General features: G+C 39.0%; 1 protein-coding gene across 4 annotated transcripts in view; it reads right to left on the reverse strand.

Annotated features, from left to right (window-relative positions):
- The window catches only part of COMMD10 (COMM domain containing 10), a 230,811-nt gene extending 204,762 nt beyond the window's left edge, over positions 1 to 26,049 (reverse strand). Inside the window, exons 1-4 of one of the 4 annotated variants that reach the window (XM_078152972.1) lie at positions 25,937 to 26,049; positions 23,486 to 23,576; positions 19,790 to 19,900; positions 8,977 to 9,132 (exon numbers count right to left, since the gene is read on the reverse strand). In XM_078152972.1, coding sequence (XP_078009098.1) covers positions 8,977 to 9,132; positions 19,790 to 19,900; positions 23,486 to 23,576; positions 25,937 to 25,983 — 405 coding nt within the window. In that variant the 5' untranslated portion in view covers positions 25,984 to 26,049. The remainder of the gene's footprint in view (positions 1 to 8,976; positions 9,133 to 19,789; positions 19,901 to 23,485; positions 23,577 to 25,936) is intronic. The other 3 variants (XM_020967373.2, XM_020967375.2, XM_020967374.2) reach the window with 3 other exon arrangements.
- Between the last annotated feature and the right edge of the window lie 1,635 nt (positions 26,050 to 27,684).

Here is a 27,684-nt window from a genome sequence, read left to right on the forward strand (position 1 = left end):
TACAACTGCCACACTACTGAGAATACACATTATAATCACTGTGTCCCATAAGATATTGAAGAAAAACTTGGCTAACGGACAGTTCTTTGGCAGAAGTGAAATATTTAATTTGTTAATGTTTTCACTTTCAGCCAATTAATCAGCCAGTTAGCACATTTCTGCTTCAGATAAACCTGATTAAAGGTACCTTAGATTCAAAGCTCCTTAAATTGATTTCTGCATCAACAGTTAAGATTGTTTATTACCTTTTCCTGGAGAATGTCCATCTGTTTCAAGCCAAAGTCATTCCTCATCTCTTTATTCTCCCTTTCACTGGGAAGGAAATTAAATTGATTGGAATCTATTACACCAAAGGAACTCAAAAACTGCAAAATAAATGTGCCCCAAATGCTAGACATGCAACCTTGATGAGAGCCACAGTGAAGGGCAAGGACAGCACACTCTATTGTCCATGGTTTCCTTTCTCTGTCTTACCTAGAAAATAACCTTCATTATAAGAAAACTAGGCTTTACTAGGTGGCCCAGTAGATAAAGCACCAGGTCTGGAGTCAGGAAGACCTGAGTTCAAATCTGGCCTCAGACACTCATTAGCTGTTTGACCCAGGGTAAGTAACTTAACTCTGTTTGCCTCAGTTTCCTCAACTGTAAAAAATGAGCTGGAGAAGAAAATGGCAAACCATTTCAGTATCTTTTGCCTAAACACCCCCAAACAGGGTCACTAAGAATCAAACAACTGAAATAACTGAACAACAACAATAAGGAAACTCAATAAATTACATTACAAAATAGCAATTCATGAAATAAAAAATCCATTTCTTACCTATTTCTTGAAGACTCCCAATTACAAAATGATGGGTTCCATTTTAATCAATCTTAACCCTGAGGCTGGCATCTTATTCTGATCAAAGCAAGGTCAGATTTAAAAGCTTTCACAAGGGCAGTGACAGAAGTGGATAACTCCTTCCTACCCCCATTATAATTTCAACTAACAAAAAGAGTCAGGAAGGCAGTGATGGGTGTTCTGAGCATTAGTACTTCTCAACACACTAGACACTGTCTACTTGTTTTTTTCATAAGATAAAAAAGACATTTTTATTAGGATGCTCAAGACCAAGAGTTTTCCTCCATGTTGACCTCATGCATTGTCATTCAAGCCTTAACTACTTCTACCAGCAGGCAACATAACCAGTCTTGAGCTTCCCCTGTGATAGCTGCCTATACACCAAGGACAAAATAACAAAGAAGGAAAGAAGACAGACAACAGCACTAGCTGCTTCTCTGTCAAACTGTGACTATTATGCTGCCTCTGCTACTATACAGGAGAAGCAGTGAGGGGGATGTAGAGAGAGGCAGAAATTAGCAACAGCAGCAAAGCATCCCCCTTCTCTGTAACTGGAACATTGCTACTGCTGTTTTTGTCTATCTCCTTTTAAGGATATACCTCTAATTTCACAATAAAAGTAAATGGAAAATAAGGTTCTCTTTATACAAAATTCTGAGCAACTTTTATGAACTGTCTCTAAGATCATAGCTCTGGAGCTGGAAGGCCATTTAATACAATCCTCTCATTTTAAAGAAGATGAAACTGATTCCCAGAGAGGATCAGTGACTTGCCCAAGGTAGTATATATCAAAGTGGAGAGTTGCACTGTACAGGTCCTCTGATTACAGACTCAGTGCTCTTTCTACTGGGCTACCTGCTGAGGGATAACTATATCCTCAACTGCATAAAGCATCTTCCCATAGGCATCTTCCCACTCTGTAAAAGCAATAGTTCTCAAACATGCTTGGCCTGTGAATCACATATGGGGCCAAACAAGTCTTTAGCCAATTTAGTCCAGCTATTTACTAGCACCAAAAATCATCAAAATGAATTTATGTGTATGTGACCAAGACCCAGAGAACCATATATCTGAGCATCAACTCTAAAGCCTTTGACCACACTATTAATAAGAAGAATACTATTATTGTTGGTAATTAGAAAAACATCATTGTATAATAAGTATTATCAATTGGTAATAATAAGTATTATTGTAATGATAAGTAAAGAGTACTAATTACTATTACTTTTGTATAATAATGAATAATTGCATAAATATATTGTATCTCAAACCAAAACACACTGTCACATTATAAACATAAAGACAAGAAACAATGTGCATTATGTGAGAGTGGTTCTCTGCTCTTTGGGTAACACAGATGCTTTCAAAACTACCATTTTAGTTTTAGAAAACCACTTAGTTACAAGGGATTCCCGTTTGTTTTGTAAATCTTCCCTCATAGTGAAAATGAATATCCTGAAATACTTCCCACTAAGTAAATGAAGTAACAATAATGTTTTTGTCTTCAATGAACAGCCTAACGTCAACATCCCATAAGTACAGTATTTACTACATTTTCAATCTTTTATATCTATTTTGGGACTTCACTGAGTAGGAGTGCTTTATATCCAAATATCTGTCTCCACTATTCAAGCAGATTTCATATTTTTTCAAATACTATTCAGTCTTTATATAAGGGGTCAATAAAACTGTTTATCTAACATTATTGATATCTATTGTCTCAGCATTAGGACCAATAAGTATGTTGAAAATGGCTTTGTCATAAGGTATAAGATTCACTTTTTTTATGCAACATAATATCTTTCTTAGTAAAAGTATTAATATGATTATCTGAAGCACTAGTAAGTCAAGAGATGATATAAAACTGAGAAATGTTGCTTAGAAATGTTGCTGAAAAACATTGCAGAGGTTTCCTGAAAAAGATCTACTACAGTCTGAGATTTTTTTCTATTTTTGTTTCTTTTCAACATGAAATGAAGAGGTAGCAAATGTATCAAGTTTCTATCAACTGGAATTTTTCTCTCATTCCTCCTATCAACTAAGAAGGCCCCACCGTAAGAGACACCATCAGCAAGGTCCAGATCACATCACTCTAATTAGAAGCTTGGAACCAATTTAATCAATAAACTTTCCCATATCTGAGACTTCCCCTGGCCCATGACTTGCAAATTCCTGACCTCTTGCTCTCCTACTGCTTGAGATACCCATTATTAGCACCATCAACAACTACTTCTTCTGGACCAGCCATCATAATGTTTTGCATATAACAGGGACTTAAAAATGGGTACAGAACTAATTCCCATATTGACCTAAAAGAAAAAAAAATGAAATACGTATGTGTATATGTGTTTAGACAGATATGTGTGTATATGCATATGTCTGAATATCAGCAGTCTGGTCCCAACACATTTACATTCAATCACTTCCAAAGCATGTAAAAATATGACTTTAATTTGATTCACAGAATGCCAAATGCTAAAAGTAGCAAAGTAAACACCCATTGCAGTCATATGCCCAGATAGTTGCCATAAATGACCTTCTTCATTTCATTTTTAAAAAAACCCACTGTTAAAAAAAAAATTTTAATTTTAAGAAAGCTTCAGGTAGGTACTGTTTTCTTTTGGTTTTGAAGATTTAGTTGCCTAAAGTAAACTCCTGATTTTATACTGTAATAAAGTCACATGCCCTAAAAACTCTCATATAAATGAGACATGTATCTTGCAGTAACTTCAAAATCGGGAGCACCGAGGAAAGTGGAGAAGGTTATCATCTTATAAATGAATTCTGTTTAAGTGAACTTGCTTAACATTTATGGGGTAAATAAAAATAGTTATGACAACAGTATAGTGAAAACTTGTTTCTCATGCTTTAAAGGAGACTTTGAGATCTGTATCCATAAATCCTAACCAGCAATATCAGTTTTGAAGTACTAAAATATTCTACTAAAAGTCATGCCTTAAAAATTTAGAGTTACTGCCCACAAGTGTATGTTGATGATACACCACACAAATATTTCCCAACAGTAACCACTATGAAGGCTATTGAGTCAAAACTGTGGTACTTATTAGTGGTCATACTGTGTGTGTGTGGGGGGGTTTCAATTATTACTACATGAGTTATTTTCATTTTTTAAAATAATTACTGTTTTATTCTAACCTAAATATAAGATAACGAAATTATATTATGGTTAATTAAGCTATTTCATTAAATGCTTTATCTTATCACCTTGATCAGTCAATCAGTAAGCAACCATTTATTAAGCACCTACTATGAGCCAGACACTGTGCTAAGGACTGAGGATACTAAGAAAAGCAAAAGACAGTCACTGCTCCCAAGGAGCCTCTATTTAATAGGGGAGATATGAAAACAATTATGAACAAGCAAAATAAATACAGGAAATAATAAACAGAGGGAAGGCACTAGAATTAGGTGGGGTCAGGAAAGGCTTTTTGTGGAAGATGGGATTTTAGTTGGGATTTGAAGGAAGCCAGGAAAGATGAGAGACAGAACAGAAGAGGAAGGGCATCCCAGGCACAGAGGAGAGGCAGAGATGAGTGTCTGGTTTGAGGAGCAGCAAGAAGGCAAGTGTAACTGAACTGCAGGGTAAGGAGTAAGAAAACTGGAAAGCTAGAAGAGGGCCAAGGTTGTAATGGGTTTTAAATGCCAAACTGATAATTAAACCCAAATCCTGGTAGTTATATGACCCCTAGGTCATTCTCCCTCCTTTATTAAGGGGCTTTCAGTAAAGATTGTCTCACAATATTCCTCTTCCTCTCTGCCCCAACCCCCATCCTTATTCTTAGGGTCCAGCCTGGCTAGCTCTAGCCTATGAGGGCAGGAAAAGTTTCATTCTTGTCCTTGTATCCTAGCACCTCGTATACTAACAACCGATAAATATTTGCTGAATTGAATTAAGTGACTTGGCCATGGTCACTGACCCAGTTAATTCTGGACTTTTTCACCTGTCACCTAGACTATTGCAATGGCTCACTGGTCACCTATAGTAGAGGTGTCAAACACCCAGACCACAGCCCCATGACTCACAACACTCCTGAATGCAGCCTGAACCAGATTAAAATGTAATTGGGAAATATTTAACAAAATAAATAAAATACATAACATTATCTTTTAAACTAAGGCAATATATGGCCCGCAGGAATCTCTATGTAATAGAAGCCCCCATTTCTATTTGAGTTTGACACAGCCGAACCATAGGATCAAATATGAAATTCTCTGTTCCATTTTCAAAGCTCCTCACAATCTGTCCCCTTCCTATCTTTGCAGTCTCAGGACACAGACTTCTCCGTGTTCCAGCGATGCCAGCCTACTTGCTGCACGACATTCCATCTCCTCTCTCTGCGGGTCTGCAATGGCTCTGCCTCCATTCATGCCTGGGATGCTCTCTCATCTCACCTCTACCTGTCCGAATTCCTGGCTTCCTTCTAGACTCAGAGGAAACTGCACATCTTCAGAAAGCCTTTCATAGTTCCTCAGCACTTAACTCTGTATGTATCTTGATTGTTCTTATAAGAACATTTGTTATTTATGTATCTCATATAAGTGTACATATACTGATATGTCTACCCCATTAGAATGGATGCTCCTTGAAGAGAGGGATGGTTTTTGGTTTTGTTGTATCCCTAGCAGAGTTATCAAAGATTTAATATATTAAAGGCACATATTAAAAGATTTAATAAAAGCCTGTTGGCTTATTGTTTCATACAACAAAAATTCTTCAGAAATACTGTATTAGAGTGCTATAGAATCAGGATTAGTTAAATATCATTCTTTTGGAGACAATAAAAGAAGACATTCTAAAGGAGGTGATTTTTTTTTTCCTACGTTGCTCAGGGCTTTGGTTTAAGGAACCAGAGCACTTCTGACAAGCAGAAAGATATTTTAACTCCACTAACCTGTAATAATGACAAACCCAAAACATAAAGGGAAAAATATAACCACAAGAAGAAAATAGGTGAAACAATAAAACAAAATACAGACTAAACAAATTATGTCCATAAAGAAACAAGGTTATGGAAATGATCACAGTATGTTTATGTAAAGGAAAGACACAAAGAACAAAGGCTGAGCTGTACCCAGATCCTAAGAGGGGTGGGGGAAAGAGGGCAGGGAGAGGCAAGTCGAATAAAGCACTTTTGTTAACACCATAATTAGCCCTTTGGTTAATTGTACAGCACAAATTATTTCTAAAAATGATTTAGCCAAGAAAAAGCCAGGCAATCTAAAGTTCTATCGTATATTCATAGAGCACTTTCCACCAAGCAGATCTATATCACTTTAGGGAAGGCAGCTGAGACATCATCTAAGAGAACATACACACCTTTCATACATAAGGAAACTGGAGGCCAAAGAGGTTAAGTACTTGGGTACCTGCCAGTTGCAACTAAGCCCTAGAGCCCTCTTTATCCGCAGGCCAGTGCCCTCTGTGCTGCATGCTGCCGCCTCTGATGCTATATGTCTATCAACAGTCATAATGCTTCTGTAAGATTAGAGACACTGACTATATTGCTTTCCTGATTTTATCCAGGAAGGTAACAAGAACTTATTAAGCATTTACGAGATGCCAGGCCTGTGCTAAGAGCAGGAGGCAGAAATAGAAGCCAAAAAAAAAAAAGACAGCCTGTCTTCAAGGAGCTTACATTCTAATGGGGAAAGACCACACACAAAAGATCGGGGAGGTGCGGTGGGGAGATAAGAAGCATCTAGACAGAGAAATCCTCAGAAGGATGAAGCATGGCCAGGGTCTGAGCCCATCACCAAAATAAAAGCATTGAAAGGAACTCACCAATGGGAGTCGGGGCCAGCATGACAGAAGGATATTTATTATGAAGTGAGAGGCATTATAAAGTCTCAGGCACTGAGGAAAGTTCCAGGGTGAGAGGATACATACAAAAAGTATTCTTAACTTGATCAAGACAACCAATAATTCAAGATTTTTCAGTCCTAAAAATCTGACTTCCAGTATTCATAATACAATTCTTAGAAACCAAGAAATTTTGACCAGCGATGAGATAAAAGCACTACAATTTGTGTCTCTTCACATTTACCTTAGGAAGAAACTGACCCACGCCTTTCTTTTCTCTGTGCTCTTTATGTAACTTTTCTGAAGTTGCTAAGGACTGTGGTCTCCCAAAGAAGTTAAATATTCCCACACATCAGGACATACATAAGATGTCCATCTAAGCTTTAGCCATATGTTCAAGTGTATTATCTATATAATTTACATTAAAGCAGAATATACATACACTGCATATTTTATATATAATTTTTAAACTAAGCATTTAGTCAGTCAATAAGGATTTCTTAAGCACTCACTATGAGCCAGGCACTATACTAAGTGCAAGGGATATAAGAAAGGCCAAAAACATGGCCCCTGCTCCCAAAGAGCTCACACTCTATTGGGAGAGAGAACATACCTAAAATTGTACACACAAGATAAATACAGTGGAAGTGAAAGGTGATCTTACAAGGAAAGGCACCAGCAGTGGAGAAGCTGGGGAAAGGCCTCCTGCTAAAGGTCTGAAATCATGTTTTTATCAAAGTTAAGTGTTTGACTTACACATACTTCAATATAATATGTGTATGTATGTGGGTACACAGGAGAGACAGCACCCCATGCACAAAGAGTCATTTAAATTTTACCTTAACAAGAACCAGCTCTAGAAAAAAAAAACAGTTAATTTTGTGACCATAGAAAAGTTATTCCACTTCTCTGACAGTTTACATGAGTCATATTCTATTTGGGACAAATAGATAAACCATTAGGAGGACATATTAGGCTCTAATCTCAAAATGATACAAAAATATTCAGCACTGTAACAAGAACCTTAATAACAACAGTATGTAGCCACTATACCTTTAATTTATCTTTTAGTTCCTGAAAAGATTAATTTGTCAAATGATTTTTATCATGCATAAAATCTATCCTCCAAATTGGTCTAAATACATCCCTTTAGGATAACCAAAAGGATACTAAAGAAGACAGTATTTTTATTTAAGCTCAGTTTCTTACTCCTAAGGGTTCCATTCATTATATGCTGTGAGAAAATGTTGCTTTTGTTCTAATTTTTATCAACTATGGGAGTATATTTCATCAGACTAAGTAAAATTAGGCTTAATTAAAAAATAAGTTATAGTAGTAAATATGGAAATTGATTTGATTTTTTCACTCATACTAAGAACAAAGGACAATACATGATTTTTTGCTTTTAAGTAAAATCTATAATGCTTTGAATCACAGGATCAAGGACATACAACTGGAAGAGGCCTTAGTGATCATCTAATCCAACTCCCTCCTCTTACAGATGGGGAAATCAAACCCCCTAAATGGACAGAAACATCCCTGTCAAACCCAGGTCCTTTGTCTCCAAAGCCAGTGCCATTTCTACAAGACGTTACTTTTGTAAACTTCTTCTCTCTAAAAATGTTATAAAAACACCAGGCAAACCCACATGTACAAAAATATTTATATCAGCTCTTTTTTGTGACGGCCAAGAATTAGAAATCGAGGGGATGCCCCTCAATTGGGGAGTGGCTGAACAAGTTGTGGTATATGAATGCAATGGAATACTATCGTGCTATAAGAAACGATGAGCAAGCAGACTTCAGAAAAATCTGGAAAGACTTGTATGGACTGATGCTGAGTGAAGTGAGCAGAACCAGGAGAACGTTGTATACAGTCACAGCTACGTTGTGTGATGACCAACTTTGATAGACTTAGCTCTTTTCAGCAATGCAAGAATCTAAGACATCTCCAAAAGTCTCATGATGAAAAATGCTATCCACATCCAGAGAAAGAACTATGGAGTTGGAATGCAGATCAAAGCATACTATTTGCTCTTTTTTTTTCCCCTTCTATTTTGTTTTGTTTCTTCTTTCTTGTGGTTCCCTCTATTGGTTCTAATTCTTCTTTACAACATGACTAATGTGAAAATATGTTTGATGGGAATGCATATGTGGAGCCTATATCAGATTGCATGCTGTCTTGGGGAGGGAGAGGAGGAGGGAAGCAAAGAAAATTTAAAACTCAAAAGCCTATGGAAGTGAACGTTGAAAACTAAAAATAAATTAATTTATTTTAAATGTCAGGCAAATTAAAGTCAAGTGAATAATACTACCTTTTGGGGAGCCAAAATCCTTTGTCTGAACTTTTCGACTGTATCTTGACCCATACTAGCCCAAGCACTGGCAAATGCTTCAGCTTTGTCTTGACTGAGATGAACGTTCTCTAACTGCTGTTGCAGAACTACTGGTTTCACATTGTGATAAACAGCCTATGAAACAGAAGAAAAAAATATATAGTGCCATGCATCATTTCAATATATTTAAACATTAGAAGAACAGTACTATATTAACCCAAAAGCACATTTATAGCTTTTGAGGAGTTTTTTTTTAATTATTATTTCATATTGCTATTAAAACAAATTCTTCTAAAGAACAGTTTAGAGAGCCTCAGGTTAGACAGAAAGTTGCAGAAATACATGGAAAACTCAACATTAAAATGTTATTTGTGCCTAAGGGTTTGTATGTCCCAAATATATTAGGTATTTGTATAACCTCCTCCTTGTCTTTGGCTGCATAAATTACTTTTCCTAACTAGTGAGCATTCCCTAGCTATCATTCAAAACAATTAAGTACCTATGGACTTCCAAGAGGTTGGAGGGAATGATTACAAAGGAAGTATAAGATTAGAAAGCAAAGCTGAAGCACATGAAAACAAAGAAAGAAAAGATGAGGGGGGGAAAGTGTATGATTACCAACTCTAAGTACAATAGGAACCTAAGTAAGAGGAAGATTTATATGGACTAAAGTACACAGAGAAGGTGTCAAGAAGGAGATGGAATTTTAATTAGACTTGAAGGCAGGGAAAAAGAGGTAGTATGTTGGGGATTTTTGAGGGGTTTTGTGGGAGGGAGGCTCACAGAGGTCACATAAGCAAAAACTCAAAAGTATTTGTTTTAGTTGTCCTTTTCCTTTAATTTTATTTTATCTTCCTACTGGAAAAAAATTCTAGATTACTTTCTTTGTTAACTTTTTCAGATTTGACTACCTGGAAACAATAGATCCAAATAAATAACTTTCTCACTTTGACTTATCATTTATTGATCTTTGACATCAAAAAAAAATTCATGTATTTGACTAAATAATTTTAAAATAACTACTTACTAGCTTTGTTTTTAACAATATAAAAAGCAAGTCAATTAAGAAAATCCTACATCATGCTATGGATAAATATTAATATGCATAAATATTTGTTTCATTTACTTACATCCTTATATCACTTCTTCTGGAGAGAGAAAAACTAGCCAAATACTGCACCAAGGTTTTTGCTATTGCATTGTTAGTGAGATATGTATAATAAAGACAAGAATACAGATTAGGTAGACAGAGAACAAAGACCTTGCCTCCTTAACTTACCTTTCCTCCAAAGTCAAATTAAGTTTCATTCTAAGCCATCTTCTGTTCAGGGGAAAGTAGAAACAAGCCTTCTAGGGAGCAGCATTTCCCTAAAAACCTTGAGAAATTATCTAGGACTACCTCAGGCTTTGATCTGGAGGGTAGAATTGAGTGCTTAAAGAAACACACAGTCTAGTGGAGGCAGATGGAGAAGCAGTGGGATCTCAATATTTCAGCAGCAGCAATAAGGTAACACCCACACAAGACTTAATAATCTGAGATGGAAAGAATTAGCTTCACCAGGTTAAGTATGAAAAAGGAGAAAGAACAAGGAGAACTGAGCTATGGCAGAGAAGAGAGACACCAAGAAGGGCTACCAGAGCAGAAAATTCTGGCTGAAGCTTCAGATTTTATCGCTCTCTTACAGGATGAAGGGAAATTCCAAGAAAAGCTCTGCTTACCCAACTTCCCCTCTCTGTGCTTATTCATTAACAGATGCTATAACATTCTCTGCTTACTTCTTTACTCAAACGTCTCTGGTCACCTAAATTTTGCCTCAACCATAAAGAGGCCATGGGATAGCTAGAGATAAACATAAATTTAAATTAAGCAAAAGAGCCAAAGTTCTGCCTAAATGTTGGGAATTTTCCTGAGGGCTTCTGAGTAACTGCAATTGTATTCTTAACATTTCATTCTCCATAAAGCAGGAGAGACCCATGTGAATCTGAAATGCCATTATTCAGCCCCACAATTTAAAAAGAAAAAAATCTAATTTTTAGAACGGACTATGGCTAATTAAAGCTCTAGAGACAAAGTAGGAAAGGATGATACCACCCACTCTACTCAACAGATATTCAAAGATGTTACAGGTAAACTTTCAACTCTACATGGATAATCCAGTGTTCTAAAACAGAGAGGTGAGATCTCCACCCAGATGGAGGGGTCAAAAAGAAGACTTAATCTTAGCACAGCAGCACTCAATCTAGGTCTGGCTTTTGTTAGCTGGGCATAGTATGACTAAAAATATTGTCAGGTGGCCCTTATTTGAGAGATATTCTAATCACTATACCCTAATGGTCTAGATTGTAGGCAGGTAACCCCGAAGAGATGAGTTCAAAAAACAATAAAAGGCAACAAGGTCCAACTGAGACTGCATGCCTAGCAGGCACCGGATACCTGCACGGGCATCGGTTAGCACTGGAGACCACAGGGGGAACAATGCAATGGGCCCAGCAGAGATGCCAACCTAACTGAGAGAAGACCCAATATAAGCAGGGCAATGAGATCACCAAAGGACTTTAGGTTACTGTTAGGGAGCAAGCCCCATGAGAGCCATGGGGTGACATCTCCAGCAAAAAGTGGTGATCCTGAAGCTTCAGAGGCATGAACTGCTCCTCAAGTCATACTACCAGAGATTCAGAACTGAAAAGGAAACTCAGGGTTCATCTAGTTCAAATCCTTCAGTTTACATATGAGAAAACTATAGCCAAAAGAGACTAAATAACTTACCCAAAGTTACACAGATAGTAAGCATCGGAGGTAGAATTCGAACCCAGGTCCTCTGAACGCAGAGAGAGAGCTCTTTGCACTGCAGTATATGTGCTCTGCGAACACATATTCCCTGTCTCTGTGCCACTCACACCTGAACCCTCAACATGCCCACTCTCCTCAGATAGTGTGTCTACTTGTAGGAGAGAGAGAATCCTAGATTTACAAGAGAAATACTCTATTGAAACTTTTCTTATTATTCTATTTCATTAAATTCCTTTGCTTTAAACTGACTAACTGGAGTGGGGGGAGGGGGAGAGGAAGGGAGGATGGAACCAAGATGGTCCAGTGCAGGCCATGCCAGGACAGACTAGACCCCAGAAAATCCAAGAGCAGGCCTTGGGAGCCACCAAATCAGCAGCGGCAGCAGCTGCTTCTGGAGCTCTCAGCCCAAGAAGGTAAGGGTATCAAACAACTGGTCAGAAGGAGATTACAGGGGTCCCTTTGCTGGCACTAGGGGCAGGATTCTTTTATATTAGCCACACTCAGATCTCGATCATAGTCCTAGGTTTCGGTCCCAAGACGAGGAGAAGTACACCAGAGCTTGTGGCTGCAGGGAAGTGGGGACCCTAGTCATACTTCCAGAGCAGAAAAGAATGCTTATGGTCACTCACAGATCACAACACAGATCAAGTGAGTAGTAAACACACCTCTCCTTTGATCATAACACCTTGGAAGAACTGAAAACTCAAAGACCCCCAGAACTAGCTCTGAAAATAGCTGCACAAAACTGCTGAAGCAGAGAAAAGTGCACCCTCCACCCCAGAAGCAGAGCCCCATTTTAACAAAAAGTTAAAAGTCAAAAAATAGACTGGGAAAATGACAAACAACACACAAAAAAAATTCTGACTATAGAAAGTCACTATGTTGAAGATCAAAAAAAAACACTCAGAAGAAGACAACAAAGTCAAAATTGCTACATCCAAAGCCTCAAAGAAAATAAATGGGTCTCAGGCCATGGGAGAGCTCAAAAAGGATTTTAAAAATCAAGTAAGAGAGGAAGAGGGAAAACTGGAAAGAGAAATGAGAGTAATGCAAGAAAATCATGAAAAAAAAAAGAATCCACAGCCTAGTAAAGGAGGCAAAAAAAAAATACACACACACACACACACACACACACACACACATATATGTAGATGAAAATAACACCTTAAAAAACAGAACAGGCCAAATGGTAAAAGAGGTACAAAAATCCAATGACGAGAGAAGAAGAATGCCTTCAAAAGCAGAATTGGCCAAATGGAAAAAGAGGTATAAAAATTCACTTAAGAAAAGAACTTAAGGAACAGCTAGGTGGCACAGTGGATAGAGCACCGGCCTTAGAGTCAGGAGGACCTCAGTTCAAATCTGGCCTCAGACACATAACACTCTCTAGCTGTGTGACTCTGGACAAGTCATTTAACCCCAACTGCCTCACCAAAAAAAAAAAGAAAGAAAGAAAAAGAAAAGAACTTAAAAAGCAGAACTGGCCAAATGGAAAAAGAAGTTAAAAAAGCTTGCTTAAGAAAATAATTCCTTAAAAATTAGAATTGGGCAAGTGGGAGCTAATGAGTTTATAAGACATCAAGAAACAATGAAACAAAATCAAAACAATGAAAAGACAGAAGAAAATATGAAATATCTCATTGGAAAAATTAACCTAAAAAATAGATCCAGTAGAGATAAATTAAAAATTATTGGACTACCTGAAAGCCACGATCAAAAAAAAAAACCCAAACATCATCTTGCAAGGAAAATTGCCCTGATATTCTAGAACAAAAAAGTAAAATAGAAGTTGAAAGAATCTACCAATCACCTCCTGAAAAAGATCCCAAAATGAAAACTCTCAGGGATATTATAGCCAAATTCTAGAGCTCCCAGATCAAGAAGAAAATATTGCAAGCAGCCAGCATCAAAAGAAACAATTAAAATATCACAGAGCCAAGCCAAGATGGCAGAGTGAAAGCAGTGACTTACTCGAGTTTTCCCCCACACCCCACCAAATACCTGTAAAAAAATGGCTCTAAACAAATTCTAGAGCAGCAGAACCCACAAAAAGACAGAGTGAAACAAATTTCCAGCCCAAGACAACCTAGAAGGTTGGCAGGAATCTTGCACCAGGCTGAAAGAGGAGCACAGTTCAGTGTGGGCCATGCCACCAAAGACCTGGCCTCAGCGATCCTGGAGCAGGCCTAAGGGGATTGAATTAAGGGGAACTGTGGTGGTTTCCAGACTTCTCAACCCACAAACACCAAAGACAACTTAAAAGGTCAGTAGGAAAGGTCTATTGACTGAGAGAGGAGCTCAGTCCAGCCCCGGTCCTGATGCAGCCCCAGGGCAGCTGCTTCCAAAGCTCTCAGCCCACAGAAAAAAAGCGAATCAAGCAGCTGATCAGAGGGGAATTGCAGGGATCTCTTTGCTGGTGCTGAGGCAGGATTCTCTTGCTTTGCCTGTGCTTGGATCTGGGTTGCATTTCTGGGTGGTGGTCCTGGGGCAAGAAGGCGCACTGGCATGGTGGAGCTTATGGTGGCAGTGCATAGGGAATCCACCTCACAGTTTCCAAGGCAGAAAAGAGTGCTTGTGGTCACTTGTGGACCAGAGCACAGGCCAGGAAAGGAGTAAAGACCTTGCCCTTGATCATAGCACCTTGGAAGAACTGAAAATTTACAGGTTCATAGAAGTATCTCTGAAAACAGCTGCACAAAACCCTCGAAGCTTGGGACAGTACATTCTCCACAGTGGAAGCAGACCCTTACCTTAATAAAGAGTTTAAAAGTCAAATAACTGGCTGGGATCATGAGCAAACATTGCAAAAAAAAAAGTCAGGCCATACAATCTTACTTTGATGACAAAGAAGATCAAAACATACAACCAGAAGAAGACAACAAAGTCAAAGTTCCCACATCCAAAGCCTCCAAGAAAAATATGAATCAGTCACAAGCCATGGAAGAGCTAAAAAGGATTTTGAGAAGCAAGTAAGAGAAGTAGAGGAAAAACTAGGAAGAGAAATGAGAGTGATGCAAGAAAATCATGAAAAACAAGTCAACAGCTTGCTAAAGGAAACCCAAAAAAATACTGCAGAAAATAACACCTTAAAAAATAGCCTAACCCAAGTGGCAAAAGAGGTCCAAAAGGCCAATGAGGAGAAAAATGCCTTCAAAAACAGAATTGGCCAAATGGAAAAGAAAGTCCAGAAGCTCACTGAAGAAAATACTTCCTTAAAAATTAGAATAGAGCAAACAAAAGCCAGTGACTTTATGAGAAATCAAGACCCTGTAAAACAAAATCAAAAGAATGAAAAAAATAGAAGACAATGTCAAATATCTCATTGGAAAAACAACTGACCTGGAAAATAGATCCAGGAGAGATAACTTAAAAATTACTGGACTACCTGAAAGCCATGATCAAAAAAAGAGCCTATGACTTCAGAAAAACCTGGAAAGACTTATATGGTCTGATGCTGAGTGAAGTGAGCAGAAACAAGAGGACTTTGTACACAGTAACAGCCACATTATACAGTGACTAAGAATGTTAAACTGAACCCTTCTCAGCATTACAGGGATCTAAGACATCTCCAGAGGCCTCGGGATGGAAAATGCTGTCCACATCCAAAGAAAGAACTATGGAAGTCGAAACGCTATCACTTATTTTTACCTTCTGTTGAGTTTTGTTTCATCTTTCTGAGGGTTCCTTCTATTGGTTTTAATTTTTACTTACAACTTCACTAATGTGAAAATATGTTTAATGGATATGTAAATGTAAAGCCTATATCAGATTGTGTGCCATCTTGGGGAGGGTGGGGGGGAGAAAGGGGGAGAAAAATTTTCAACTCAAAAGTATATGGAAGTGATTATTGATAAATCAAAATAAATTAATAAAATTTTTTTTAAAAAGAGCCTAGACATCATCTTTCAAGAAATTATCAAGGAAAACTGCCCTGACATTCTAGAACCAGAGTGTAAAATAGAAATGGAAAGAATCCACCAATCACCTCCTGAAAGAGATCCCCAAAGGAAAACTCCTAGAAATATTGTAGCCAAATTCCAGAGTTCCCAGGTCAAGGAGAAAATATTGAAAGCAGCAATGTGGAAACACAATCGAGATAACACAAGATTTAGCAGCTTCTACATTAAGGACCACAGGGCTTGGAATATGATATTCCAGAGGTCAAAAGAGAGAGGATTACAACCAAGAATCACCTACACAGCAAAATTGAGTATAATCCTTCAGGGGAAAAAAATGGAAATTCAGTGAAACAGAAAACTGTCAAGCATTCTTGATGAAAAGATCAGAGCTGAACAGAAAATTTGACGCTCAAATACCAGACTCACGAGAAGCATGAAAAGGTAATAAACAGGAAAGAGAAATCATAAGAGACTTATTAGAGTTGAACTGTTTACATTCCTACATAGAAAGATGATATTTGTAACTCATGAGACCTTTGTCAGTATTAGGGCAGTTGGAGGAAAAAATTACATGTACAGATAGATAGATAGATAGATAGAGGGCACAGGGTGAGTTGAAGATGAAGGGGTAATACCTAAGAAATAAAATTAAGGAGTGAGAGAGATTATACTGCAAGAAGGAGAGGGGGAGAGGTAGAATGAGGTAAATTATCTCACATAAAACAGACAAGAAAAAGCTTTTACAGTGGAGGGGAAGTGGGGGAAGGTGAGAGGGAATGAGTGAATCTTACTCTCATCAGATTTGGCTTAAGGAGGGAATAACATACACACTCAATTGGGTATGGAAATCTATCTTACCCTACAGGAAAATAGGGGGGAAGAAGATAGGAGGGAGGAGAATGACAGAAGGGAGGGCAGATTGGGGGAGGGGGTAATCAGAAACAAACACTTCTGAGGAGGGACAGGGTCAAAAGAGAGAAAAAAATCAACAGGGGTTGGGACAGGATGAGGGGAAATATAGTTAGTTTTTCACAATATGACTACTATGGAAGTGTTTTGCATGACTACACATATACAACCTGTATCGAGTTGTTTACTTTCTCAATGAGGGTGGTGGGAGAGGGAGGAAGGGAGAGAATTTGGAACCCAAAGTTTTAAAGACATGTGTTAAATTTTTTTACATGCAACTGGGAAATAAGATACACAAGCAATGGGGTATAGAAATCTATCCTGCCCTACAGGAAAATAGAACGGGAAGGGGATAAGAGAAGGGGGGAAGGGTGATAGAAGGGAGGGCAGATTAGGGGAAGGGGTATTCAGAATGTATGCCATCTTGGTATATGGGAGGGGTGAAATGGGGAGAAAATTCGGAACTCAAAATCTTGTGGAAGCGAATGTTGAAAACTAAAAATAAATTTTTAAATAAATTTTAAAAAACAAACAAATAAAAATACCATATAGCCACAGTCAGAATAACACAAGATTTAGCAGTTTCTACATCAAAGGGCTTGGAATACAATATTCCAAAAGGTAAAAGAATTAGGATTATGTGGGGTCTTGATTAGTGAAAGCCATAACAAGGCTACAGTAACCAGTATAAGACCATGTATTGTTTGGACATCTACCCAACAGCACTGGCCTTGATGCCCAGGGTTCTGGACTAAACTCCAATACTAGGCAGTAAATCAAAACATTAGCCAAACCTTGATCACATGTTTAATGACACTATCACTCCTCCTCTCTTTGTGTGATTTCTATAATTACCAAAGGGCTTTTCTGGAGTCTTGGCAGGGATCGATCTATTACTGAAACTGTTTCATCTGGCAGCCACCTCAGACTGTCCCCTGATGTGAGTAACCCAATTGATTAAACTACTATCTATAATTAATCTGGAGCTTCCGGACTCTTTCTTTGGTATCAAATTAGCTCCTCTGTTTGGGGATGCCATGAATATCCTAGTGTACGGGGACATTGGACCTTGCAGATCACAACCAAGAATCACCTACTCAGCAATACTTCATGGGAAAAATTGAACATTCAATGAAATAGAAGATTTTCAAGCATTCCTGACGAAAAGACTACAGCTGAATAGAAAATTTGACTTTCAAATACAAAACTCAAGAGAAGCACAAAAAGGTAAACAGGAAAGAGAAATCATAAGGCTTAAATTTTAACAAACTTAAACTGTTTACATTCCTACATGGGAAAATGATACTTGTAACTTCTAAAAACTTTCTCATTATTAGGGCGGTTAGGAGGAGTATACAGAGAAAAGGTATGGGTCTGAATTGAATATGATGGGATGATTATCTAAAAAAATAAAAGAGGAATGCACTGAAAGAAGGGGAAAAGGAGCAGTAGAATGGCATACATTACCTCACATAAAAGAGGCACTAAAGAGCTTTTAGAGTAGAGGGGAAGATGGTGGAAGTAGAGGGGAGAGAGACTGAACCTTTGTCTCATCGGTATTGGCTCAAAGAGGAAATGACATATCCACTCATTTGGGTACGGACATCTATCTTACTCCACAGGAAAGTAGGAGGGAAAGGAGATGAGAAGGGGAGAGAGGGGAAGTAATAAAAGGGAAGGCAGGTTGGAGTAGGTAAAAGACAGAAGCAAAACACAGGGTATTGGACAGGGTGAAAAGAGACAGAATAGGATAAACAGAGGGGAAAATAGGATGTAGGGAAATATACAGTTAGTAATCATAATTGTGAAAAAAAATCACAGCAAATTTCTCTGATAAAGACCTCATTTCTCAAATGTATAGAGAAAGGAGTCAAATTTGTAAAAATAAGAGCCATTCTTCAATTGACAGTCAAAGGATATGAACAGTTTTCAAAGTAATCAAAGCTATCCATAATCCTATAAAAAAATGAAAAAATCCTCAAAATCACTAATGATTAAAAAACTGCAAATTAAAATAACTCTGAACCATCACTTCCCACCTATCAAATTGACTAATACGACAGAAAAGGAAAATGGCAAATGTTTGAGGGGATGTGGGAAAATTGAGACACTAACGCACTGTTGGTGAATTTGTAAACTGATTCAACCTTTCTGTGGGGCAATTTGAAACTATGCCCAAAGGGCTATAAAACCATGCACTTTGACCAAGCAATACCACTACTAGGTCCGTATCCAAAGATATAAAATACAAAAAGGAAAGAGACCTACATGTACAAAAATATTTGTAGCAGCCCTTTTAATGGTGGCAAAAATTGGAAATTGATGGGATGTCCATCAGTTGGGGAATGGCTGAACAAACTGCCTATGACTGTGATGGAATACTATTATACTATAAGAAACAATGAGCACTATTCTCTCAGAAAAACCTGGAAAGACTTACATGAACTAATACAAAGTGAAACAAGCAGAACCAAGAGAACATTGTACACAGTTAGAGCAATACTGTATGATGATCAACTGTGAATGACTTAGCTATTCTCAGCAATACAATGATCCAAGACAATTCTGAAAGACTTGTGATGAAAAATGCTATCCATCTCCAGAGAAATAACTGATGAAATCTGAAGGAATATCAAAGCATACTTTTTCTTTACTTTATTTTTCTTAGGGTTTTTTTGGTCTGTTTTATTTTACAACATAACTAACATGGAAATATGTTTTGCATAACTGCACATGTATAACCTATATCAAATTGCTTGCCTTCTCAATGGAGGCAGGGGGAGAAGAAGACAAGAGAATGATTGGAAAGAGGAAGAGAGAGAATTTGGAGCTACAAATTTTAGAAAAACAAATGTTACAAATTGGTTTTACATGCAATTGGAGAAAAGTGTTAAGCCATTGGGAAAAAAAAATAAACTAACTGTGAAGTTTAGCTTACTATAGAAAAGGTAGACATTAGTAAGGGCTTGTGAGCTATAATTTCATGTAGATTTGGATCCATAAAATACCTTGAACCTGGAGTAGCCATCCTAGGAGCTCCATGTGACGGGTAGGTACCTTAATTAATATGGTAATTAGGCCTCTTCCTTACAAATATAATTTTCAGTAAAGATATTATCAATTACAACTTATACATCTATCTTGCCTTAAACAACTCATGTGTTTTATAAACAATTTTGGACAATGAAAGTACCTGCTCCAAAATGAATGATATTGTTTCAAGAACCAGGTGAAGATCTTGTTTCTCTAATGAAAATGCAGCTTGGAGTTTTTCTTCTTCCTCTTCACTGAAACTGTTCTCAGTCTGCAACATATATAGAAATTTATTAGCATTCAATCAAAAATTCAAGTCTCTAGCCTTCAAAAGATCCATCTACTTTGATAAGAAAGCCTTTTAGAAATAAAGTGCAAACTGGGAAGAAAAAGTTACTCCACACAGGTAGGGATCAATAAAAAGAATACTTTGTAATCATAATCCTACTCTTATTTTCCACCTACAATATAAAGTCTGAAGTTTTCTAATGAGCAGTAGTACATAAGACATCCTGACTAGTCTGGCTGATGCAGTGACACTGAGACAGTTAACAACATGTGAGGGCTACTGTTTTTTCTGGCCTTTTCAAAAGAATCCCATTAGTCTGAAGATATCACTCCCTAATAGAAAGGTCCCATGTCACAACAGTCCAAAATACAAAAAAAGCTTTAATCCTCATTTACAGATGAGAAAACCAAGACACAAAGATGTTTTATGACTTGCCCAGGAACACAACAACTAGTATGGGATGGCTCTAAAACTTAGCTTCTAAAAAATAACCTTTCCACATGTACCACGTCAATTTAAATCATGTTTAAAATACAAAATAATCGTGTTAATACATTAAATAAGAAACCCCCATTCTTCAAGCTGTGCACAAGGATATCTACTAAAGTAAAACTATTTGGGATAATTTCACTGCTTTAACTGAAGAGACTGGGGGTGGGGGAAGGAAAGGAAGGACTGAAGGTCTTATCTCCTCTGTTACTCGCACAGAATTCAGTAAGCAAAAGCATTTCCAGTCTAACAACATTAGGTGGCCCCACAAAAATGAAATTCCAAAGGACAGTTAACTCCATAGGAAAAGTGTTATAAATAGACAATCATAAATCTTTAGGCAGAATTTTGTGACTTTACAGCAGTGTTTGGTCATACCATAACAGCATCAATCAAAATAGGCTTATCTAATGTATTTATATATTCTTAAAATAAAGCGTGGCCTGTTCTTCCTCCTTCCACTCCAGAATTGTTCCTCTCCCTCCTTTTTCTCTTTTTTGTCTCTCTTCATTCTTTCCTTAGTGATCTTCTCATTTACTTTCAAAATTTCAACAATAACCTCTATATAGATGATTCACAAATCAGTACTTCCAGCCTCAACTTCTGTTTCAGCTATAGACCCAAATTTCCAAATGCCAGCTGGAAATCTCCTGGCACCTGAAGGTCAACATGTCTACAACCACATCCATCAATCTTCCAATTTCATCATCTTTCTCCAAAACCTACTCTTCCTCTTAACTTGCATTTCTATTGATCCTTCTCCAAATCACCCACATTCAAAAACATCAGCTTTGATTCTTCCCTTTCCCCAATCCCTCAAATCCAATCATATCTATGCTACCCACCACACCATTCTTCATTCTTACTGATACTCACTACTACCACTCCAGTTTGGTCCCTCATTACTTCTTACCTGAACTCTGACAATACCCAACTAACTTGTGTTCTGGTACCTGGTCTTTCCTCACTCTAACTCATCACACATCCCTGTTCCAGTTTAATCTTCCAAAATACTTATGATCATATAACCCTCCAAATGAAAAAAACTGCAATGGTTTCCCCACTGCTCTCTAAAAAGTTTCAACTCCTTAGCCTGGCATTCAACATTTTTCACAACCGGGCTCCAGTCTCTTTTCACAGCTTTATCTCATATGCCTTCACACACTATACCTTCAAATTTAAAGTGTTCCATAGGTAACAAACTTGCTTTTATCTTAAACCTTCTCCTTTCCAACTCCTTCTATCTTCTTGTTCTCACTGATACCTGGATCTCTTCTATCAGGGGGGAGAGGGGAGGTTTGAAGGGGGTTGGTGGTAGGTAAAGCTTCCACAGCAATCCTTTCCACCAGTGGTTGCATTCATACCCCTACTCACTAGTTGAAATGGGGGAGTTGGCCACTGTCCTTTCCAGGCTCTCCCTCTACCTGCATCACTTCAATAACCTCTCCTCTTTTGAGGTTCACTCAATACACATTTACTACCCAACCAAGATTCTGGTAGTTGTTATCTACAGACCTCCACAACACTATTCCTCTTTCCTCAATGCGTTCAGTAGCTAATTCCCAAACTCTTCCTTTCACACTTGAAGACTTCAACATATATACCAGTGTTTCTTCAAACACTCTTACCTCCAAAAACTTCAACTTGCTCATTTTCCATGAGCTATTCCTCCCATCTCATCTACACAGAGATAATCATACCCCTGATCTTGCCAATACCCAAAAATGTTCCATATTCATGAACTCTGAAATTCCCTTATCTGATCACAATCTGTTATCATCTCACCCCTCCCTCTACCTTACATCTCCTAACCCTGTCCTTCATCTTCCCGGCAAATTCCAAACCCCCAACCCCCTCAATTCTTTCCCAGGCCATCATCCCTGCATTGGCTACTCTCCTAGCTTCCCCATCTCAACATCTTTGTGAACAACTTCAACCATACTGTTCTGTTTTCTTGAGTCCTTTGTTCCCTTGTCCTATCACTGATTTTGGCTTGCCAAACCTCCTTGGATTACTCCTACCATCTGCTACTTTCACTCAAACTCACCTGACACTGAACAAAGCTGGAAAAAAAAAATCACATAACCATGCTAACTACATCCAATACAAGTTTATGTCACATAATCTCAACTGGACCCTGATTGTAGCAAGGCAATCCTTTGATGCCTCCTCATCAATTCACTATCCCTTTCACACAAGAGCTTTTCCAAAGCTTTGCATCCCTCCTCTAACCACTCCCATTCTCCCAGCTGAGAATCTTGTCCTTTCCACTGAAAAAAACTGAAGCCATCTCACAAGACTTCCTCTCCTTCTCATCTCACATCACTCAGATGCCTTCTAACACTAACCCCTCCCTCATTCCTCTGTCACATGAAAAGGTAGCCCTTCCCTTTGCTATGCAAACCCTTCTATATCACATGATCCCATTCCATCTTATCTCCAAAAGACTGTCCTCTCTATCACCCCTATTTTCTCACTAATCTTCAATCTCTCCCTGTCTACTGGGTACTTCCCTACTGCCTAGTAACATACCCATATCTCCTCCATCCTCAAAACACTCCCACTTGACCTGTCTATCCTCATTAGGTATCATCTCAAATTTCTCCTCTCTTTGGTTGATAAACTCTTTGAGAAGTCTGTCTACCATCTGCACCTCTACTTCCTTTCCTCTCTCTCTTCATAACTCTTTCCAGTCTGGCTTCCAACCTCAGTCATTCAAATGAAATGCCTCTCTCCAGTTACCAGTGATCTCTTATTGCCAAATCTAATGGTTTACATTAATTAGTAATATTTTTACTATTAAGACAAAGCGAATCTACTGCAGAGAGTACTGAAATCCTAACCTCCAGTCTCTATTTACTCTATCCACTTAAACAATTTCACCCACGGAACAAAAGGACAGAATAAGCAAAAACTACATTGGAATTTTAAATACTGGTTCACACAAAGCAAAAGACCTTGCTATTTTTACCCAGAGGAATAATGCCACTATGTAAAAAAATTCTCTGGATTTAAAATATCATCAAAAGTGCAGCATAATGGAAATGTTACAAGTTAGACAAAAGCAAATATACAAACCTTCAAGTGAAGTTTCTGAAGAATTCGGGTGAGCAATCGAGGAAATCTTCCAGTATCTACTGCGTTAACCAGAGACACTGCTTTTTTCATGCTACATATATTTAAAAACAAAAAGTTAATTTTTTAAAAAATTTTAAGGGGAAATATATTAGTTACAGTGCTCTATGACCTATTTTATAATTTCCAAATGTTCTAGGTACCCTAAAGATAGGTACTTAGTATTAGTGTGCATTAGGATAATACTAAAGAAACATTCCAAAAATACTCCTACTTAAAGGGCTTTCCATGGAAAAGGCCTGTTGGATGAATTCCCTCTTTTCTTTGGACTACTTTTGCCTGGGTAATGGTATAAATTTATGGGTAGGAGTATAATAACAATGTAACACAAAGTGACTGACAGCAGCACAAAACTTTCCAATAAATAGATTATAATAAATGCACTGAGAAAAGAACTAAAGAATAAACTACTGAAAAAACTGTACAAAATAAAATCATCTGTTGTTACTAAGCATTCCCATGCATTTCAAACCTGCTTCAATTGTAGTGATTTTGAAGTCATGCTGGGTAAAGAGAGCAGTATGTGATGTCACTGTACAAGGTGCTGGCAAAAAAAAAAAAAGTGCAGTCCTTGTCCTCAAGACGCTTAGAGGACTCTCACCATTAAGACCAGGGACTCTGACTGATGAACTTTCACTACAGCTACTCCAGGTCTTAGGCCCAGCACAGCTACTTTCTGGTCATCTCCATGCCATGCTTCACTATACAGCTCTAGTTATATGTATTCACAAGATAACAGATTTACAACAGCAAGAGATTTTAGAAGTCATAGAGTAAGATAACAGGGTTTGAACAAACAGGAATGTTGGCTGTTATCTAAGTACAGCTCTCAATGCACTGTCTTCCCCTATTATAGGGATTCTTAACCCTTTTGTGTGTGTCATGGACCCATTTGGCAGTATGGTGAAGTCTACGGACTCAGAATAATATTTATAATAAACATAACATATACTAAATATAACAATAATGTTATAATAAATATAACAAAATAATATATCAACAATATGTTACAATAAATACAACAAAGTAAAATACATAAAATGACAAAGGAAACCTTATATATTGAATTAGTTATCACAATAATTTTGTTTAAAAACAAGCTAACAGATCGCAAGTAAAGAACCCCTACCCTATATGAATGTTAAGCTCACTAAAGGCAGGGGATGTCTTGCTATAGTCTAATCCCTAGCATTAATTATAACAATAATAATAAATAGTAACAATATTTGCTAGCATTTAAATAGTATTTTAAGGTTTGCAAAGTTCTTTATATATGTTAACTCATTTTATCCTGAACAGCAGAGCACTGGGCTGAATCTAGTAAGATGAGATAAGTTGGTAGATAGATAGATAGACAGACAGACAGACAGACAGACAGACAGACAGATAGATAGATAGATAGATAGATAGATAGATAGATAGATAGATAGATAGCATTTATATATCACCTACTATGTGATATATAGTGATTTTTACTATACACTGGTCTAAGTGTTTTACAATTTCATTTGATCCTCACAACAAGCCTGGAAGGTAGATACTATTACCATTCTCATTTTACAGATGAGAGAGACAGAAAGGTCAAATGACTTGCCCTGGGTCACACAGCTAATAAATGTCAGACAGGATTCGCACTCAGGTGTTCAGACTCCAAGTCTGGCATTTTATCCACTACCTCACCCAGCTGGTTCCAAGCATAACACCTGGCACATGGTAAGCACTTCATAAGTGGTTTTTAATTCATTCATTCATCAAGGCAGAGGAGGTACAAGTGTGTGGGCTGAGAGATGAGGGCGAGAAGGTGGGTGTGGGGGGAGGGTAAATGGAGAGCAGAAAGGCGAAGCCGAAGCCCCTGGCACTGGCAGCGAGTGCATGAGGGTGCCAAAGTGGGGCAACAGAAGAGATCCGCCCTCTCAGAACACAATCTTCTCACCTCCTCCTGACTTGACAGACGGCAGCGCACGTCTACCCCAGGCTCTTCCTTCCACTCACCACAAGCCCAGCCCGAGGTGGCTGCACTGCGTGCTCCCCTATGCCCACTCCCCGGTGCCCGCTGCCCACTCCCGCGTGCCCACTGCCTCCTACCCACGCCTTCGTGCCCGCTGCCTGATGCCCGCTCCCCACTGCCCATTCCCCCGTACCCGCTGACCACTCCCTCCTGCCCACTGCCCACTCCCTCTGCCCACTGCCCATTCCCCTGTTCCCGCTGCCTCCTGCTCACGCCTTCGTGCCTGCTGCGCGCTGGGGGGCGCCCCAGGAGACGGAGTGGAAAGTTGGCAGAGCCACCCTCGTAGGCCCCGGACTCACTCCACCCTCACCACCCCCGCTCCCTCCCCCTTCAGCCCTCCTCATTCTCCCAGCCCAGCCGGCAGAGAGCACAGGTACCCAGGCTACCTGTGAGTCTCGGGGAGAATCAGTTGGGTCCCCGCCGGGGCAGCCATCCTCCCCCTCTACTCAGACGCTCGGCCGCCACCTTCCGTCAGCTGCTTCTTGCCAGGCCAATAGAGAGCCAGAGACGGGACGCAGGCAGAACCAATCCCCGCCTTCCTCTGGGAATCGGACCGCGAGGATTGGTCGGCCTTGTTCCGGGAGCTCTGCAAGGCGGGTCCGCTGCCTCAGCTTTGAGCAGCCGATTGGCTGCTGCTCTCTCCCCCCCGCCTTTCCGACTTTGGGTGAAGAGTGGGGGTAGCCTAAGTTATCTCAGGTCAAAAATCTATCACCTGGAGGCCAGGTAGTGAAATTCCCGGAACTTGGCCAGATCGTTTTATCCCACGTAGAAAGAGAATCTGATTATGGAGGTTAGTCTTGGGGACTACGAAAAGTATGCCTCTTGCTCAACCTCCAATCCTGACCCCAGGTCTGAGTAGGACCTGAGTGGTCAAGTCAACCAGCATTTAATAACCACCTGTGCTCCACGCACTGTGCTAAGCGAAGATGACACAAAACTAGGCAAAAGACGGTCTCAGCCCTCAAGGAGATTACAATCTAACGAGAAGACAACATGCAAGCAAACAAATACAAAGCCGGAAAAATAGGAAATAAACACGAGGGAAGCCACCGGAATTAAGAGAACTTGTGGAAGGCTTCCTGTAGAAGGTGGCATTTAAAGGGAGCCAGGGAGGTCAGTAGTCCGAGGGGAAGAGGAAGAGAATTCTAGGCGTGGGGAGAAAATGTCGGAGCTGGGGATGTGCTTTATTCGTGGATCAGCAAGGAGGCCAGGGTCACTGGATCGAGGAGTATATGTTGAAAAATAAGATTTAAGAAAACTGAAAAGATAGGAAGGAAAGTAAGTTATGAAAGGCCTTGAATACCAAACGGAGCATTTTGTATCTGTTCCTGCAGACTATAGGAAGCCACTGGAGTTTTGTTTTGAGTTTGGGGTTTGTTTGGTTTTTTGGGGGGGAGGGGGTGACATGATCCGACTTGCGCTTTACGAAAATAGGTTTAGTAGCTGAAAATGCAGAATGGATCAGAAGGAGGAAAGACTTGAGGCAGGCAGAGGCACTAGCAAGCTGTTGGAATGGTCCAGGTGTGAGGTGATGAGGACCTGCACCCGGGTAATGACAAGTCAGAGAAGGGACCATATATGAAATATGTTGCAAAGGTGAAATGGACAGGCTTTTGCAATAGACTGGATATGGAGAGTGAGAGATAGTAAGAAATCCAGGATGACTCCTAGGTTGTAAGCCTGAGGGACTGGGAGGATGGTGATCTCCTCTACAGTTAAGGAAGGTAGGAGGGAGGGAAAGCCTTAGTGGAAAGATAATGACTTCTATTTTCGACATATTGAGTTCAAGATGTCTGAAACGCAGTTGGAGATGAGAGACTGAAGGTCAACAGAGAGGTTGGGGGCAGGATAAGTAGATTTTTGAATCATCAGAATAGAGATGGTAATTAAATCTATGGAAGCTCCAAGTGAAGTAGTATAGAGGAAGAAAGGGCCCAGGACAGAACCCTGAGCATGATTTGGAGGATGCCACAAAGGAGAAAGAGAAGGCACAGAGAGGTTGGAAGAGAAGCAGAAGCTGGTGTCTCAAAAATCTAGAGAGAAGACAGTATCAGAGAGAGTGATCACCAGTGTCAAAGATAAGGAGAATGAGGATTGAGAAAAGGCCACTGGATTTAGCAACTAAGAGATCATT

The sequence above is a fragment of the Phascolarctos cinereus genome, unplaced genomic scaffold (assembly GCF_003287225.1).
Source record: "Phascolarctos cinereus isolate Bilbo 61053 unplaced genomic scaffold, phaCin_HiC Scaffold_4;HRSCAF=312, whole genome shotgun sequence".
NCBI lineage: Eukaryota > Metazoa > Chordata > Mammalia > Diprotodontia > Phascolarctidae > Phascolarctos > Phascolarctos cinereus.